General features: G+C 38.7%; 1 protein-coding gene across 1 annotated transcript in view; it reads right to left on the bottom strand.

Moving 5' to 3' along the window:
- The window catches only part of CNTNAP5 (contactin associated protein family member 5), a gene marked incomplete at both ends in the record, with an annotated part of 283,999 nt that overhangs the window by 1,136 nt on the left and 262,839 nt on the right, over positions 1-20,024 (bottom strand). Inside the window, 4 exons of the mRNA XM_084265547.1 lie at positions 90-161; positions 5,247-5,465; positions 15,172-15,256; positions 16,535-16,661. Coding sequence (XP_084121673.1) covers positions 90-161; positions 5,247-5,465; positions 15,172-15,256; positions 16,535-16,661 — 503 coding nt within the window. The remainder of the gene's footprint in view (positions 1-89; positions 162-5,246; positions 5,466-15,171; positions 15,257-16,534; positions 16,662-20,024) is intronic.

Below are 20,024 nucleotides of genomic sequence, written 5' to 3'. Positions count from 1 at the left end.
GATTTTATGGGGCTCAGATTTAAAGTATCCTAGATGATTACCTTGACAGATTTTTTTTTTTCAATTGCAATCTTTAAAAATTAACTTACCTCCAATCACAGCTGAATCACTTCTGACTGCATTGGTGAGAGGCTCCCTTTCATCTGTCTTCCCAAAAGGATCTGCAGTTGGTTAAATAAAACACAGCTTATATTCTGTATCAACCATATTCATTTTCTTGTGGCTTAGATAGGATTGTCCTCTTACCCTCATGAATCCTAATCACATTTCAAAAGATGTAATTTTGGGGGATTGAAGAATCAAACCAGATTTTTTTTTCTGGATACCTCAGACAGAATATCAGATAGAAGCAAAAGGAAAGGAAAGCTAGACAGATTTAGACCTGGCCTATGTTTGCAGTTGTAAATATACAAGCCAAATTCAATCCCATTAAGAGAAGTAGTCGCTGCCTGGGACAGCTTCTTGGAAGGGATGTTTTTCTCTCCATTGCAGAAATGCAGTGGTCAACTTGGACTGAAAATAGAAAGGGACCAGAAATTAATTCCTGTATTAAATGCTCTTGATGTTGCAGCTCTCTCTCTTGTACCCTATCTGTAAATAACTACTGTCAAAACACCGGACCAAACAGTCTACATGCTGGCAGTTTCAAATCCAGATCCAAACCCGATAGGTCAAGCTCTCCTTGAAGTCAGTGGAGTTACGGCAGTGTAGCTACTTCAGTCCTGCATGATGATGCTGTGTCTTCTACTGCTAGGTTAATCCAGCTTTTCTGCACCTTTACTTTTTTTTCCCCTTTCAGCTCACCCTCTCCTTTGACAAGACCCCTATCTTATTTTTCTACTTTAAAAGCCTCCAGGCTATCATACAGAGGATGTATGTTGGTGTCATGGATGCCCGTCTCTGCTATATCTTACAATGCTTTGCCAGAACTGATTTTTTCAGATGCAAGAGGTGGAAGCCTAACTGGTGTTATTGTAATTCAACACCCTTGCCTTAGTAGCTGACTCAGCCACATTTTGGTATCTCATTGTCCAAGAAGATGTTTTTATTGAAATGAGCAACAATTTCATATCTGTGTATCAGGAGGTGCTGAGTTTGTAATGATGGTGGCTTTGGGATGTTTAGGTTCTTAAAGGTGACACATTTTCCTTATCTTCTACACCACTGATAACAGCCCCAAAGATGTGCAGAAGGCATCAGCCTCAAAGAGACTTTAATGTTTTAAACGATTTAACTCTACTACTAGTTTTATGGGTGGAATGATTTCTCATCAAACACATCCACTCTGAAAATTAAGGGTTCCCCATATCTGCAATTCATCAATTGAGCTACTGGTACAACAGGGATTTTGGGGGTCAAACACCTCCAATACATCTATTATCAGTATGAATGATGATTGCCAATAACAGATCTGGACACTTAGGTTGAGACCTATTTAGAAGAGGCCCCTCGCTTGGGTATTTGGTGCCTATACTGATGTTGCCAAGAAACAAATAGCCGTGGCAATGCTTCAGTTCATTTACTACACTTGTGGGACTGGAATGGGGATATAGAAACTGTTAGTTTAGACATAAATACAGACAGCATTGTAGGAAAGTTTAGGTTGGGATGGAAGTCTGGAGGCTATTTAGCCTAATCTCAAGTTTTGAGGCTAAGCTCAAAGCAGAGACAAATTCAAAGCTAGATCAAGGTTGCTTGTAATTTTGTACATCATGGGTAGGTTCATCTCCTTTATTTTTCAGCATCTTGGAGTTAGTGATATAAATAGAACCTAGTAATTTAGGCTCTTTTTATTTAGTCAAACAGAGGAAAAGAATGTACAGATACTTGATACCCTAAGGTCACTGTCAAAAAATAACAACGTGCTTCATCTGTTTCTCTCCACAAACTAGAGGAGGGGACCAATCATTATTTTAGACTCAAGATGATTTAACTTTCGGATACTGGAAGTTAGGTGAGATATTTTCTACCTCACCTCTCAGCTGGCACCAATGAAATCAGCTACAATAAATATTCACATCGGTTGGACATCAGTCCTCCTGTAGCAGAGAGAAATCTCCAGCTGGTACCTCGTGCATGGTATTAGTCAAATAGAGCCATGAAAGACTATTAACTGTGTATGAAAAAAGCATGAAATTAAATTTCTGCCTCAAAAATGATATAAAATGTCATTCATGCTTAAAAGATTATGTAAGATCTGACACTAAACACTATTAAAGTTCCACTATTTTTTGGTGACTGTTACCAGAATTCAAGTACTGAGTAGAAACCAGGACAAATGTCAGAGACAAGAATTATGTTTTGCCTGAGAAATAAAATCAGGATACATGGAGAGTAGGGCTTGTTCAGCAGAGCAGATGGCAGGTGACAGCAGAACCATCTCCAGTGGGAACATAATAAACTCTGAAGCCAAGGAAAAGCAATACTTTTTCACATGCGAGACCTTAACAGGACATCCTCCTCCTTTTAGATATAACTGATGACATTCCACAGTGAATAACTGAGTTTGGAAGCATTGCTGAGGTCAGAAACTCCTCTGGAAATCATTGGGGTCTATTAGAGCAAGTTGCTCAGGACTGTATCCATTTGGGTTTTGAATATATCCATGGATGAAGAATTTATAACCTCTCTGGGCCTCCTATAACCTTTGCTAGATTTCCTGCTCATTGGAATAGATCATTCTTAATCTTGGAAGAGGTAATCCTTGAACCAGCTCTCCTGGACCCCTCTTCTCACCAGGGCTGTATTGTGCAGGATTCTTCCAAGCAAGTCCATGACAAGGACAAAGTCTGTTCTCCTGAAGCCTGTAGTGAAACTTTCTGCTTTATTCCCCTTCTTGGGATCTTGAACTCTACCATTGCATAGCTGCTACAGCCAAGTCTGTCCTAACACATCGTTGGCCAGTTCCTCCTTGTTTGGAAATATCATGTCCAGCACAACCAGCACATTGAGACAGGGATTTTCACTGTTTAAACTGCCTTGCAGAAGCTATTTTTTTTTCTGTGTAGTCTCTGATTTATGAAATTCTTTAGGATTTTTTTACTTTAAATGCATGAATACAAGCTCTTCAGCTGGGGTAGACAGACAGCTCAGGACTCCACCTTTCACATAGCTGAATCTGCCCTGGCCTTTACAGTATTGTAAATACATGTATTTTTCTAAAAAGCACAGTAAAAGTCCATTATCTCTATGCCATCAGTGTAGAGTTCAGAACACCGAAACCTCTACATGTACCTCATCAGGAATGAAGGTGATTTGCAGATCTTTGTCAAAACCACAGAAAGTCACATTTCATTTTGTGTTCCCTAATCAGAACTAGCATGTAAGGATAACAGCCTGAGTGAATGGATTTTATTCCATCTCTGCTAGGAAACTGTTTTGGTGAGAAGTATTCCTCTCTGAAGGAAAGCGCTTCAATTGTTTTCAAGTTATAAATTTAGAAAGCTTTTTTCGTACATTTAAAAACATTTCCTTGTTGTATCTGTACATTAGAAAATCAACAGAGACATGCACAGTCAACTTTGAAGTTCTATTTTTCTTCTCAGACACTCAATAATGAGAAATTTGGAACTGATGAATTGAGATATGAGCAGTACATTTGAAAGTTAATCCTTAACTCTGTCTTCTTTTTTTATTTCTTAAAATGTGTCCTTTCCATGTATAAATGTAATTCTCAAGTACATCTATACTAAGTATAATTTGCTACAAATCGGAATTTTTTTGTAACAAGATTCTACCGCCCAGTGCTCTTACTATAGCATATGAAGACATGAGGTCTTCAGAACTAACTTGTTCTAAAGATCTTATTCAGACTTTAATCAAATCCAGTGTGAATAGAGAGGCAGTTAATTCAACATATTGAGAAGAAATCATATTTTGAAGCACAGAGTGGCAGAGACAGGGATGAGCTTTTATAATAATTCTGCATTTCTGACGTAACAGAGCTTAACCTTGACAATAGAGTGCAACTGATTGTAAGCTTTAAATATTTAAGTCCAAAGATGCTACACTCTGCTCTGCCTTGTGTCCTGCAGTTCTGATCCTTAGGTTTTACTGCTCTCTAAAGTCTTTAGAAAAATTAGATCATCGAGGTGACAGATCAGAGGGCATAGAGTTCATATTTTCAGTATCACTGCCCATTCTGTTTTTACAAGTTACATTTCTTCTGTGTGTCAAAACAGATACCTCAGACAACACTGGGTGGTGAGAAGAAAGTTGGGGGGGTGGGGAGGAGCACAGACACTGGCAGCTGCTCTCCACAGAGTAATCAGCAGCCTTTTTCCCTATGCAGAATGCTAATAGCATCATTTGTTTTCTGCTGAATATCTTAGGCAGAAGCTCTAGGAAAGGGGATTTGATGCAAGTACAAATGTCAAAGGAATCATATTACGATGTAAATCAGAATTTTATCAGCTATCAGAAAAAAAAGAAAGTGGCTTCACAGGTCAAGGGGCAAAAACATAGCTCTTAATTTGTACCCCTTTCTGGTCATTAAGAATTCTGCCACATCCACCGGTGACTAAAGCAGCAACTTGACTGCCCCTGTTCCTGGTGACAACACTTCCAGCTGCTCTCAGTTTCCTTCTCTGCATACAAATTCACATATGCAAAATACTTAAAATTCCCAGAGGACTTTTTCAGGATTGCAAAAAATAAATGAACTATTGGGATCATCTTACTGGTACTGCTCAAGTAGTGCTCCTTCTCTTTAGCCTGAGAAAATAAAGTACAAGCATTCAATGGAAGTCACGCACATGTGTTGAGGGGTTTGTACAAGGAGGTTTTGCTCATTTCTGCAAAGTGGGGAACAAATTTGACTTGTTTTTGGTATGACTTCCATTGTTGATCACCACTGGGATAGGGAATCTGTGTAACATTTATGGTCTCTTGAAATCTGCAGCACTGCTGGAGCTGTCTAGAGTAGTCGGGAATGGCACATCAGGTGGCACAACCATATTTACAGTGCTGTTTCCATTATGGCTTTGGAACATTATTATTTGTTCTAGACATGTTTTAGGCAATTCAAGAACTTAGTCCAAAAACTTTATCTTGGTAGAATGGGGCCTTGGCTAGTCCTAATGCCCATCGTCAACAGAAAAGGCAATTTCCCAGTTCCAATAGTCATACTTTTAGAGTTGCATTAGAGGAAGGGTGGAGGGAGGGAGAGAGGGAGGGAGGCAGGCAGGCAGGAAGGGAGGTTCTACAGTTTCCTTTAAATTTCACACTCCCTTCTTGGCTGAACATACCTGATGAGGAGTATGTCGTGGTTACTGTGTTCACATCAGCTTCCATTACAGATGCACAGCTGGATTCAGTCAGGGAGCCTTTGACTGTCACAGGAGCAACGCTGGGATGACGTAGGGCAGCCTTCAGAGGAGCAATGTGGTTGTACTGAACAGAGGACAGGCAGCCAGTGAAACCATAGGCATTTGCTTTTGAGACTTCAGGGTCTAGTGACAAACTCTCTGCAGTAAAACACAAAAATACTTTAAGAATTATCTGGTTTAGGAAGGCATATAAAAAAGTTAATCCTTTTTTTTTTTCTCCTAATCCACCCCTTTTACTTATCTTCATCCAATCTCAACTGTTCAAGTTCTCTTTTAGCAGCCTACAAATTCTCCCTGGCCTGACCCATGAGGTTCCCATCTCCAGTTCTTCCTCTACAATGCTACTCATATTGAAGCAAGTTGGCTCAGAGATAAAAGTCTGCACTGTGCTTCTTTCCTCATACATTCTCTCTACTGTCTGGAGAAAATCTAACATCATTAGCGCTAGCAACGGTAGTAGTAGTAGAGATATTATTAAATATTATTAATAATATTAATAATACTATTATAATATTAATATTATATAATAATATCAATACTGAATATCACAGAATCCTGGGAATGATGCTCTTTAACTTTCTGTGCCTGTATTAACAACATCAGTTTCACAGGTATGGACAAATCTTCAAGGCATTCTATCACTTCCACTCCTGTAATGAAGGAGCCTGCTCTCTATTGCCTTTTACATAACATTTCATGTGGCCTAATACTTGATGTCCACCCTTCCTCAAGACTATTTTTCAACTAGTTTTCCGATCCACCTAATCACATTAACATATTTTTATAATCAAAGTTCTTAGGAGTCCTTCTATTTATAAGCCAGGATTTCACTCTGCTAGCCTTATTTCACTAATAAAATAAAAAGCAAAACTACACCTCTTTTGATCTAAATCAAAACCAAAACCAGTAACTGCATGGTCTTTTTCAGCTTGAAGAGGACATAGCAATTAATTTATCAATTGGTCTGTGTTCATTTAAATTTCACAAAGAGAAAGTCAATTCAAAGATAAGTGGTTTTTATTTAGTTCCAAATGTTTTAATATCAAAGATTGCTTGGGAAAGTCAGCGAAGGACAGTGAAGCCATCTTCCCTTTCCTCCAAGCTCTCATTTATTTACTTTCCAGAAATTCATACTACTCAGAGGTCTGTAATAAGATGTGCCTTATATCTAGGTCAATCAAACATGAAAAAACTCCACAAATGCACACACATACAGTTTCAAAAGTTAACCAAAGTCTTAAAAATTACCTGCTAGTAAAAAAAAAACCCCTAAGCACTGAAAGTTTTGGAAATATTTCGTACAACATTGGAAAATAAGAATTCCCAGCTTTTCAAGTTTATTTTCAAAGTTTGAAAGAGTAAACTTCAACATAAGGTCAAATTATTCCACGATGTTTCAAACACAGTGATTTTACATGCTCTTAGCCAAAAGGATTTAGGAAAAAATATACTTTCTCTTAGAACTGACACTGGTGCCTGAATTGCATGGACTTCTTGTAAATATAAGAAAATACAGAGAAATCTCAAAACTAGCTCAAATCACTCATTATTCTGGTGCTCAAGATCTGTGACTGTCATGTCATGCAGTCTGAGGGAATTAGCTGAAAAGATTTCTAATTATGTTTGAATATATTCATGAAAGCATAACATGGAAGAGTTTGGCTGTTTCTCAGTAAAGGTACGGTGTGAGCTTGCTCTCCAAGGGGTCTTACAAGAGAGATGCTCTGACTGCAGAGCTGTCATGGCGACAGCCTCTGGGCTGTGAGTAACTGCAAGAATGAGAGATAGGAAGGGAAACAGTGAGGCTTTGCCACTGGAAAAACTGTAGCCTTACAGAAGTTCACATTGACTCTTCTCAAAGTGTGCTGGAATTGGCTGCATTCAGTTTTTTAATGAGATTTTGGCAGGGGTGTTATAAAACAGAAAAAGAATTGTTTCCAAGTTTCTGCAAGAAGACTTATATAAAACTAAAAGACTGATTTATGGTATTTGCCGTCTTTGTTGAATTTATAAAAACCCTTTATAAACATTCCCACTCTCAGCCTTTCCTGTTTTCTTAGCTCTGACACAAAAGGTGGATTTGTTGGTATCTTTTAGGCATCAGACAATCTAAATTGCTCTGTTCTGCCCCAATGTGCAAAAGGTAAAGCCTAAGAAATAATGAATTCCTTTTTCATGGTACAGTATTTTGAAAAGTCTAAGATACAGTACTTTTGAAGGCTTTTTTAAACAGCCAAATTAAACGGCCAATTCCAGGAGTCTTTTGTCAAAGTAAGCTTTGCATGAATGAGAACTAGATTTGCTGTTGAAAGGCTTTGGGAAAAAAAAAAAAAAGACAAACAAGAAACAACCCCAGGCAGGGTAAAGGTCCATGTGCACAGATTCAGTTTGCTGTATTATATGGCATTACGTGCATCTCTTGTATTTTCAGAAAGTGGGACTTTCACTGTTCAAGAGAGCAGAACTTGGATGTGAATGACTTGTGTTGCCCTCTGATTTCTTGAGTGGATAATGTAAATGTGATTCTGATAAGTTACCTCTGTTAAAGGCTTATTAAAGGGCACTCCACACTTGAATTATTTAAATCACGATAAAATGTTTTTCCCAGAGATATTTTCATTACATGACATGGTGCTCAGTAAGAGAAGCAGCTCAGTGAAGTCCCAAGGTCTGTGTTGAAGCAAGGTCATATGAAACACCAGTGACATTCCTCTGACCTAATGACACTGTGAATCTTTCCATGCCTTTGGTTGGCCTGGGAAATCACACTGAATTGCTGCTGATGGTTTGATTTGATCTTCTGAGATTTTAGCATTGTGCTTCTGTTCTTGGTACTAGAGACTGAGTTACTCTGCATGATTACCTACCTAGATGCTAGGTGAGAAGGCAATCTCTTTCTGCTTGTAAGTAATTTATCTGTTCAATCCCCCCAACTTAATTTTACCTGCATTTTTAGGAAGCACTTTTTAAGCTTTGTCTGCTGAGTTGTGCATAAGCTGGTCCTACTTCTTGATGGGTCCTCCAGCTGCTCCCTTGAGGAGCCCTCAATGTCACAGCTCAGTAAGATTTGTGTTGGTTTTGCTTTCCTGATTTCCACATATTTGCAATGGCTTTCTGTAATAATGCGGATTAGGTCTGACATGTAGCCATATTTTTAAAACTTTATTGATTCTATCAACATAATTTATCCACTGACTTATTTCCGTTCACCAAAAGAGACATCCTGTTCTACTGCTGCTTCTTTGTGCACCTTTGCCGTAAACAGCACACTTGTTTTAAGATCTTAAATAAATAAAGCAATTTTTAGTCTTAATATCTCAGTAACAGGGAATTATGAATAGAATTCTGCCAGAATGCTCTAGGTCCAAGCACTAAGCTGCTCAATGATGTATCAGCAAATTGACATAGTAAATGATAACTAATATGACAGCTGACTGAAAACAAAGAGAAATCAAACATCTTATTTCAATGCAGGGAAAGTGGATCCAAAAACCTTCTTTCTAAAGATCTCATTGTGAAAAATGGGACCATAAATATTATCCAACATCTTTTTGTTGTTTCTTTCGAAACATTAATGTCATTTTGAAACTTAAATCTGAGCCCAAAGTTTACTTGTGTGCTCACTTGCATCCAGGAAGGTCCATCATGGATTTCCTTTATCAAAATTTATTTTTAATGTCAGTGAAAGCAGACATAGCCTGTTTTAAATGTCTGTGCCCTAATTCCTTAATTAATCTATGTGAATCACTGGTAGAAGCACAAAAGGCAATTTACTCTGAATGCTGAAGCACCAGTTGTCCTTTTTTTTTTTTTTCTTTTTGAGTCTGAGAAATAGAAAGATGATTTTTGTGGGAGTTAAAGTGTATCCACTGCTTCATTCTGCAATATTACTTCTTGAACATCATCACTAGATTTGAGCCCATGACCTTGAAGTAAAAGACCCTGATACCCTCCACACTGTACCTGCTCCAAAAAATTGACTAACAGGTACTGTGTAGTTACCTTGAAAGGTATGCTGCAGTGTCCTTCAACCACCTCAGTAAACGTTGCTGATTCTAATAATTAATTCAGAAAGGGCAGAAAGTATATCTTGGATTGGACTTGGGTCCAGAAAGAACATTTTTAGAATAATTTAATTTCCTGGTGTGAGCCTGCCACAAAACCAGCAGAGTGAACAACATAGAAATTTTTCCTAGTTAGATAGAACCCTTGAGCTCAACCAGTTTGGTGTAAGTAAAGGATGAAGTTGGACAGGGGACAGGCTCCAAGCATTCAAGTACCTCTGAGACACTTCTGAAAAAAGCAAGGGACAGAAAAACAAAGTAAAAGTATTTTTTCTCATAAGTTTTTTCCCAGGAACATACAGAATGTGCCAGGATTTGCTTGCCAGCAATCGAGGATTTTGTGTCAAGTAGAACATTTGAGAATTTTTATTTGATTAGGCTTAGCAAAGATAATTTCAGACATGCATTTAGTGTGTTTTCTTATAGAGAGTTTGTCATTGAAAAAGAAGCACTGCTTTGAGATGCAGTGTGAAATTTGTTACATGTCATAATTTTTGACATTTGAATCCTAATCTGTCACAACACAGGTACCCAATGTGATTTTGCATGGCTCAAAATACAATCCATGAGAAGAAAACATGCAAGAAGATGGAGAGATGATATGTAAAAGAATACATGCTTTTCTCAGGACCAGACAGCTAAAATCAACTCAAGTAGCAAGAATTCAGACTAAAAATAAAATTTCTGGATAGAAGATGATGACCTTGGACACTTATTTAGGCAGTATTATCATCAAGAAAATGGGGATTTAAGCATGGTGTTATGATCATATGGTAAATGATTTTGCTGGGCAAGAAGTCTGAATGGATTTGGTTTCTTTGAAAGAGACATGATGGTATTATTGCCTTTGACCTTGGATAACTAGAAGTGCCTGGGGTAGCCAAATTTGTCTATTTTATCTGCTGCCATCTCAGTCCCAAATGCTTCTCCTCTTATATGCTAAGTAGACATTTCCATTTTCTTTAATGATTTACGAGGCTGCTAGGAGGAAAAAGCAATTTTAGACCTGTAATGCACTCAAGAGATTTTTTTCTGGGGTACAGTCATTCTAAGAAATAGGAGGGTATGGCAAGAAGAGTGTCCAGTAGAGTTTTGCAGCAGCCAGAAGAGTCCAGACATTATCTCATGCAGCCATTGCTGTATTGTTTCAAATGCTAGGGCATAATATTCTGAGATTGTGACTTCAAATGCCCCAAGGAAATTGTGATCTTGTGAGCTTAAAAAAGGGAATGGCTTTCCACCAAACAAATGGACTTATTTTCCATAGAAACTCTCTAAAAGATGCTTCTTTAGGGAAACTTTTCTATCTCAGTTGAGGCCAACTTACTCCTTCTGATTTAATTCTTTCGTTATCTCTTCCCTCAATATAATTTCACTTTTGGATTAATTATTCTGTGATCTCCTCAGTGTATAGATTCCATTTTCTTCTTGTGAACTTTTAATATTAAAGCTTTTAATATTATTTTATAAATAATAAAAAAACATATTGCACCTATATAATGATTTTAATAAAATTACTTTCTAGATAAACTTTCTGCTATGTACACTTTACATCAATGCTGAATGATTCAGTGGAAAGATTCTACACCTTGGCTGTGTTTAGCTCAGGCTTTTAGAGGTAAAAGGTATCATGATCTTGTGCTCAACTACACAGTTCTTGCCAGTGTGGGAAGGTGTGCTAATTCCTCACTTGGAAGACACAAATAAGTTAGGTTGAAATTAATAAATAGTAAGAAAATATTTAGCATCATCTTCTCCAGAATACTCTTGAATCCCTTTTAATGCTGCCATTTTACTCTGGAATCACTAAACAGTATATTAAATTGCTCAGAAGCCAATACGCAGACAATAAGATTCACTGATTATTTTTCCAGGGTCTATAACAGCAAAGTATTGAGACACGTTGAGGCACAATAAGTTTTCAAAGATTCATTAAGGTGAACCAAAACCAAACAAATTTATATTTCCTGATGGAATATCAGCTTTTTCTAGGTAAGACCCAAACATATGCAAATGTGTCTCTGAGATCAGAGAGTTACAGAATGACTTAAGTTGAAAGACACCTCTGAAGGTCATGCAGTTCAATCCCTTGTTCAAAGCAGAGCCAGCTTCACAGTTAGGTCAGATTGCCAATAGAACTCATGTGGTTAAATACAGCAGTATGATCTCTGCAAGGAGTACTTAAAGTAAATGAACTGGGACTCTGGTTAAGATTTCACTGAGGCTTTGCCATAAACTGTATGACCCACTTGGGGCCTGAATCCAGTACTTGCTAAAGTCCATGGAAAAACTCCCATTGATACTGACGAGCTTTGGATAGATCCTTTTGTGTCTTGCCTCTATATTTGTGAAGTGAAAATGACAACAAATTACAGGATAATATTTCTCTATTGCCGTTGGACACTGTGAGGATGAATTCAACAGCCGATTGTTGGCTACTTGAATGCTGCTTCTTTTTACTCCCTTGTCTTCAAAGCCACACTTACATTTAGATTGATCTTTCTAAGGCAGCTATATGGCCCCATTACTGTGGATCTGAACAGCTCACAGCCTTTAATGCTTTTATCCTCCTAGTACCCCTCTGATGTAGGGATGTTCTATTATCCATGCTTTACTGATAGAGAACAGAGATAGTAAAGCTCAGACTGGTTCCAGTGGGAATAAAATGCCTGCTTACCTTTATGTCTGCACATAAATGGCTTGCCCAAGGTCATTCAAGCAGTCTGTGGCAGAGTGTTGCTATGTTTTGAAACCCAGGTGAGCACCCTCTGCCTTAAACAGAGGGTTTCTTTCCTGAAATTCACAGGTGGGTGTAGGGCACCCATTGGAAAATACAGCCATTTTGAAAAGTAAAAAAAAATACCAGAGTTTAAGTAGCTTCTGACTAAAAGGAGTGTAATTGGGCTGGGGGGTTGGGAAGCACTATTATTTAAAAACTTATCATTGTATAGAAGTGCACTTCTCAAGAGTTCCAGCTGTGCTAAAATGGTTTTCATAAGAAAATCTGAAGAGGAAGAGGTTTCAATCTTTTATGATGTCCTGTTGGAAGCTTTCTTTGAGATTTTTCAGAGAGTTGAAAATGAATACATATATGGTCTTTCTTGATTCCACCATTATATGTCTATATTATATATCTAAAAAATGTATAATCATCCGGTTAAGCAGCCAGGATCAGTTGCTAGAGCAGGAAAATAGGCAGTGGTGTGACAGGAAAGAAGAAGAGAGTCAAATTTTCAGAAGAGTATAACATGGATATGTGCAGGACATGTAGAACAGAGTTTTTCTATATGGTTCTTTTTCGGTGAACACTTACATGGTCTTAATGAATGCCTTTAGATACTTAAATCCCAATGGCATCGAAATCAAACAATACAGGAAGTTGAGATATGCTTTGAAACATCACATGTCTCTGGAAGCTTATGCTTTGCTGAGGGGATGACAATGACATGGAAGAAATTGGAGGTCATCAGTATTCACCTTGTGGTGAATCATTAGAAGAAGCTATAGTCAACATTTTGCCCATATAATAGTATAAATGATGAATGGACATATTTATTTAAGTTTTACATTCTAAAATGACATGGTCCATCTCTCTTTATAAAACAAGGCAATACTCTTGACTTTGTAGAAGTGGTGACTTTTTTTGAGGTGTTTTATTACCAGCATGGGACAGCGTGTAACCTGAGTAAGTTTGGAGATGATACAAAATTGGAAGGAGTGGTTCACAGACCAGAAGGTTGTGCCACTATTCAGAAGGACATAGGCAAATTGGAGAAATGGGAAAACTGGAACCTCATGAAGTTCAACGAAAGAAATGCAAAGATTTTGCACTTCAGTTAGGAATAAACCCATCTACTGATACTGGTTGGGGCTGATCAGCTGGGAGCTTTGCTGAGAAAGATATGGGGGTCCCAGTGAACAACAAGCTGACAATGATACAGAAATGTGCCATTACAGCAAAGACATCCTGGCATCCGGGTCTGCCTTGGAAAGAGCATTGACAGCAGAGAGAAGGTGATCCTTTCCCTGCACTCTGCATGGACTCTCCAGTGGAAGAAAGAAATGGACTTCATGGAATGAATCCAGTGAAGGGCTGCAAAGATGATTAAGGAACTAGAGCTTCTTCCCTCTGAGAAGAGGCTTGAGAGAGCTCATACTGTTCGTCCTAGAGAGGAGAAGACTCGGGGGATTTATGATTCAGTGAGGTCACAAGGACTCTAATCAGCACAGCTACAGATGTGAGGTAAAACCAGGAAAATTAAGTCATGACATAGAAGAAAAGGTTTGCAGAAATTCACTTAATTTATGAAGATGAAACCAGAATTAGGATTAGGCTAGAATTAGTGACTTGCCAGGACGCATTATATGATTCCTGGTACAGCAATAAGATCTTTCACCATCTCGATGGCCAAGTTTATGGCTTTAGTGTCATTACAGAAAATGAACTATTGCTGTTATTATTACTTTTACTAAACCAAAATCTCAATAAACACTGGGGCAAGAGGGAAATAATAGAAGGTTATATCCATTAAATGCTGCCTGGAGACAAGTCTGGTGTTCAATGGAACTGAATGCCAGACCTCTGGAGATACATCTGGGCTTTTTGGCTTCGCAACAATGTTGGACTTGTAAAGTTAATCATATTTTTGTGAGTAAATCTAGTTTCTCTTCATGGTGCTGAGCTGCACCTTGTCAGCTTGCTGGCTACATTTGAAGGTGTTTGTACTATATTCCGCCTTGCTGGTTAGAAAAGCCTTGGTTTATTGATTTGGTACCTATAGCTTGGAGCTGTAGGTAGAGGTCATGATGAGCAATGTTCTTTTAGATTTTAAGCACTACAGGTGACCTTTGACAAAATGAGATTTTAACCTAAACTCTCACAAGTGGCAGGTACCCAAACCTGTCCACAAAGGCTTGGAAGATTGCTGTTCTGAACAAACGTTAGTTATAGTTAAGGAGGAAAATCAGTTCCTGTCTTTAATCTACTTAGTACAACATGATGCAGAATGCACTGATGTCATTATATACAATTATATTGCACAAGTAGACACTAGATGATATCTGTTTTTCCTGTCCAGCTACTAATACTGCAGGTCTTCAGTGACACTAATAAAACATGTATTGTAATAGAGAAACTGCCACATCAAGCCTGACAATTCTAACAAAGCACTAATATGTCTATAGCCAAAGATGTATGTAGAATCTTACTATGAATGAATAAGACCCTCATATAACAGTAATATAACATTCTTCACAACAAAATAGGGGTTTCCAAATTTCTGGCAGCTTTTCTGGTCTTGTGATGGCTTTGTAGTGTGGAAGGGCAAAGATGAAAAAGGTCCAAGCACAGACCATGCAGAATTGTTGGCTCAGTACTATATGTAATATAAATATCCCTTGCAGAAGTCAAATGGAAAAAGACTGGGAGTGCAAAAAAGGGTAGACAGGATGAAGGTTCACAGTGCTGCTTTCTAATCATTAGGAAACAGAGATGGCTTGAGAGGACCAAGCTCTAGTCAGCAAAATTAGGCTAAGATTCCAACCTTTGCAGCCACCCAGGCAGTATGAATTACTTTACTGGTGGGAATAGTTAATATTTCTATCAGAGCAAACAATTAAAGCAGCAAAAATTTCTAATTGATTTCAGGCAAATAGATGAGTACCAACCTCCAAACCGCCCAAACAAAACCCCAATCCTGTCAAAAATCTAACACACAGCACAGATTAACTCCAGCACTATAAACAACTGATGAATTAGGTATATTATTAGTAAAACCTACCTGTGACCTTGCCCAAGGTGAGTGATTTGATGGCCTTAAAATCAGTCTCAGAAAAGTTGTGTTTGAGTTTGAGAACTTGATCAACCTGGAAGAGGTCAGTAAAATTAGTTCGTTACAAAGCACGTAGGCATCCCTAGATCTCTCTGTGCTGCAAACTTCTGGGAACGCTCTCAGCTGCAAATCAGTCAATTCTGCCCCCAAGCGTGATTCAGTTTCTAAAGATAGGAAACTGCATGTGCTTTGATTTTAGCATGAGAAGCTGAAAGGTACACCAGAATAGTCATATAAAGGGCTTTGAAGAAACTTCCCCTCTGCAGAAAAGCTTAAAATGTTTGACACTGAAATCCCCTGCTTCCCAAAATCCATGTCTAGTCACTTCAGAATACACTCAAAGGAGGCCTGTCTAGAAATGTATTGTGAAGAATTCGTTCTGCATCGAAGAAAACCACAGTGCTGCAGACAATAGAAGACCACTACTTAAGGAAAACCTTGGCTTTCAGCATAAGCCTCCTTCCTAGGTAATCAGGCCTACCCACTCTAGTTGTGTGCTGTGCTATCATTTTACTACCCAGAAATGGAAAGCGTAAAGAAAAACCGTGGTCCTCCCAGTGTTTCTGTGTCCTCTTTCCGTCTCTTCTTTAATGAATGGTTGCTTCTCTTTAGACTCTGCAATGCTTCCCTGTTAAATGACTTCTGCATAGATCTAGCCAATTTGTTTTGTAATATGAACTGCTATAATTAACCTCAGAAGGAAAGCAGGAGGAGCAGCAAGATGGTCCTCTTCTCCCCACCTCGAAAAACATGCAATGCAGGGAAACAGGGCAGAGGAGGGGGTCTCATCTCTCATGGAGCTGTCGCAGTCAGGATTGGCTTCCTTCCAGCAAAGGGACAAGGCACCATCATGAATGTGGTGGCTGCACCCAGCGTTCCTTCAGCCTTTCCTCTTCTGTGAGAGGACAAGGTAGCTGGGCTTGCATTCTTCCTTGGGCAACATACCCAAAATGAGACTGTGTTCCCAGCTGCTCATTCCTCAGCTGATTCTATCCCTTTGGCAGCACCAAAAGCTGGAGCCCCAGCACTGCTCCGATGGCATAGATTAAAGTCTGGCCAAAGATGTTTCTCAATTCACAGATTGTCAGAGACAAGGTAAGGATCACTGTATGGAAAACACTATGTCTGGTGACCCTTTGGAGCTGGGTCTGGATGGAGCTTTGTTCTAACCCACAGGACTGCTCTGTTGCTGGACCTGGTTGTATCAGGTCAGTGTGAAACATCTGGCTCCTGCTGGCAATCAGGCATTGAAATCAGTAGGTCTGTTTGTGGTGGAAGTATTATTGAACCCTCAATACAAACCATGGCATACCTGAATGATGAGCTCTCTGCCTTCCCTGTTAATCTTCACGGTGTGCAGCTCTCGGTTAGCAAAATTTCCAGAGTCAATGGTGAAAATAAGGAGCCCATCCTTACTCAGCTTGTATCGGACCTGTAAACTTCCTTAAAAACAGAGCACAATTCTATGTATAAAACCTGTGTCAATAATGAGATGCTCTTTAATATCTTTACACAACATATTACTCATTTTCTTTTTATTACAGTATAGTAACAAGGCTAAAAAGTCAAGAAAGAGGTTGAAGAAGAAATGAAAGAGTTCAAACTATTAATGAAAAGTGTGAAAAAATAATGCACTGGAAGAGTTTTCCTTTCTACTAGCTGACAAACTCCACTATGAAGAAACATGACTTAATTGAGTAACTAAGTATATCAAAGGAGAGCATGTCTGTCTGCAGGTCAGGCATTTAACACTGCCAAAAAACTGATCTACATTAGTCTGTTAAAGATGGCTTCCACCAGAGGGCATGCAGGTCTTGCACTGTTCTATTAAACTAATATTGGTGGATTTTACTACTCCTTTTCATCAAGATGTAACAGACAATGCAGAAGACAGTGACAACTGTGAGATTTATAACTTCATTTCAAACATTTAAAGGCCCCAACTTACTATAATTTATATGCAATACAGGAAAAGATATTGTAAACGGTTATGCACAAAAAAAATATTTTTACTTTGGTATCCCAACACATTTGAAGAAAAAAATACAATCCATATAAAAATTAACACCAAACATCTCTTTCAGTCCTTGTATCAGAAAAACATTGTGACTTCTGATAAAAAGGAAAAAATGCACAAGAAAACAAGGAATGCAATAAATGCAATACAAATTTTACTCCATCCACAAATTACTACAGGGAAAATATACGTATGTATATGTGCATGTGTGCATGCGTAAAATTTAAAAGGAAAATAGCCCAATCTAGAAGGCAGGCAGAAAAAAAAAATCTGAACTTCTTGAGCTCTTTTTGTGCATCAGAAAGCAAAATATCTGGAAGAACAGTGCTACTGTACAGTTAAAAACTTTTTGTGGCTACTTCATTACTGTCTCCAAGGAGAAAATGAACACTGACAGCACCACAACCCTGAGCAATGGGTCCTTCATTTATTCCCTGTTCTGAAAATCATCATAAAAAGCCTCCTATCGCCTTCTGCTTTGGTGCTTAGGTTAGCACAAGTTCACACTACCTCAAGCATTGCTAGATTTTGCAGAAGGCCACAGCAAACGATACTTACACTGAATGATAGGGACCAACTGACTGTTTTGTCACTGACAGATGTCTTCACACTGTTTTAACTCTAGGGTCAGTTTTCAGTGTTTGCAGAGTCAATGCTTGCATGCACATCGTAATGCAGCGCCGTGCCAGAGAAGCCTGCAGTACACCTGCACAAGCTGCTGCAAAGGTATCGTGTGCTGCAATGCTTTTCAGAGGCACCTCTGACCCCAGCAGCAGTCAGGATGTTTAATTGGGTGAATGACCATCCCTGCTTGGCTCCTATATTGAGCCATATTAATTCTCCAAGAAAGCTTGCAGGTCTAGAGAGAGGACATGGGGACGTTCTCCTTCACTACATCATGTGGATGTACCTGCTCCCTCCAGCCTTGCATGTCATAGAATCATAGAATTGTAGGGGTTGGAATGGACCTCGAGAGATCATCAGGTCCAACCCCCCTGCCAAAGCAGGCTCCCTATGTCCTCCCTCAAAAGGTTAGGTCTGCTGTCCTACAAACTATTGTAAAACCACTTTATAAAGAGCTTCAAACAACATACACATTTCCTGCAGAGGGGGAATTTTGCCACCTTTACACCTCTGATGTTGGTAGTCTTTCCAGATTGGATCCAGAGTCCATCCCTCCTCCTTTTCCCTCACCAGAATGTTTGGCTGCTCAGTCTCCTAAAAGCTGCACTTTTGGTAACATTCAGTATATCCCAGATGAGCACTGCTGCTCTCTGAGATTTGGAGGATAGAAACAAAGCTTCTAAATGTGAGAGGGAAAATGAGAATAAACTGCTAGGATGAAGGCTTTTTAGCTGATTGAGGGGGCTGCTGGATCAGGTAAGCTTCTAAAGTGAAAATAAAAAAAAAAATAAAAAAGGAGATAAAAGGCATTTACTTTCTCACACACAGTCATGAATATTAGAAGGGAATTTGTGAAGAGATCAAGGTCAGTAACAACTGCTAAATTATTCAGTGTGATATTACAGGTCCTGATTCAGCTGCCCCAAATCATATTGTAAAGCTCCCATCCCTCCGTTGCATAGCGAGGACAAGGAGTTACTGTCTATCACCATTAATGTCACACTCAAAGGTCCAAACTTAGATCACAAACCCATTTTCTGGTACCGAATGAAAGATGTATCAACAGCGAATAACAGTGTAAACATCTTATACTCACTTTACTCTAGGAAGACATGAGAAAGGCCTAAGTGCAAAGAACTTAAAGGACCTTCTTCAGACTTCATTAGGGCAGTGGGACAGTTGATATAAAAATGGGAAGGTTGTCTGACCCTGCACATCTCAGCTCAGCAGCATTAAGATGAAACTAAGATGTCATAGTGTAACAGATTGGCCCAAACTGAAAATCATGTCCTAGCAGAAATATATTATAGGCTGACTCTTACCTGGAGCCTTCAAAACAGGCATAATGTGAAAAATGGAACAGGACCTAGATTTGGTCTGTGATCTTGTGCTTGTTGCTTAGTTTGTTAACATAAAAAAACCTTTTCTGCTCTTTTAAAGTTTTATGAACACGCCAGTATATAAAAAAATAAATGGTACTACTTTATCCAGATGATCAACAAAGCAACCAGCACAGCTGTGTTCAGACAGAGCCAGGGAGGTATGCAATGATCTACCTAGGCTCTCAGCAGCTGCAAACAGGGATTTAACTGTTGACTTCTTCAGACACACACTGACTTTATACCGGAACTCATCTGTTACATTCGTTGAGAGGCAATGGAGGAGATTCTTGATATCCATTAAGAACAGATCTTACTTCCTATGGCAGTACAATTTTACCTTAAAATCATTTAAAGAAATCAGTGAAGACCATCTTATTTTATCAAATTGCTTTGAATTCCAATGGCAACTTCTTTTGGATGGCTGCTCTTCAAAACCATTGAATTCAAGCTGGCATTTTGCCTGGGGTCAAATTTGCATTAATATAAACCTGAAGTATGTGGGCTCATGTCTCCAGAGGTGTTTTGGAATTTATACCAGTGTAGCTGAGAACCGATTGTGGCTTACATTCAGTGCCAAAACTTCTGTTTTCGGAGTACAGAATAAATTGTCTGGCAGATTATATTGTTATTTTGTTACTTGTCAGGCAAAATAAACAGATTATTAATTAGAATTATTAATAAGGGGTTTTTTTTGGTCCTCTGACTTTTGATTAGGTGGTCTGCTGACTTCCTCCATCACATCAGCCTTGTATCACCAACTGCAAATAAAAATCTGTGCA

Source organism: Gallinula chloropus, assembly GCF_964237585.1.
Source record: "Gallinula chloropus genome assembly, chromosome: 5".
Taxonomy (NCBI): domain Eukaryota; kingdom Metazoa; phylum Chordata; class Aves; order Gruiformes; family Rallidae; genus Gallinula; species Gallinula chloropus.
Note: the sequence above shows the minus strand (reverse complement) of the source record. Positions and strands in the feature narration are given on the sequence as shown.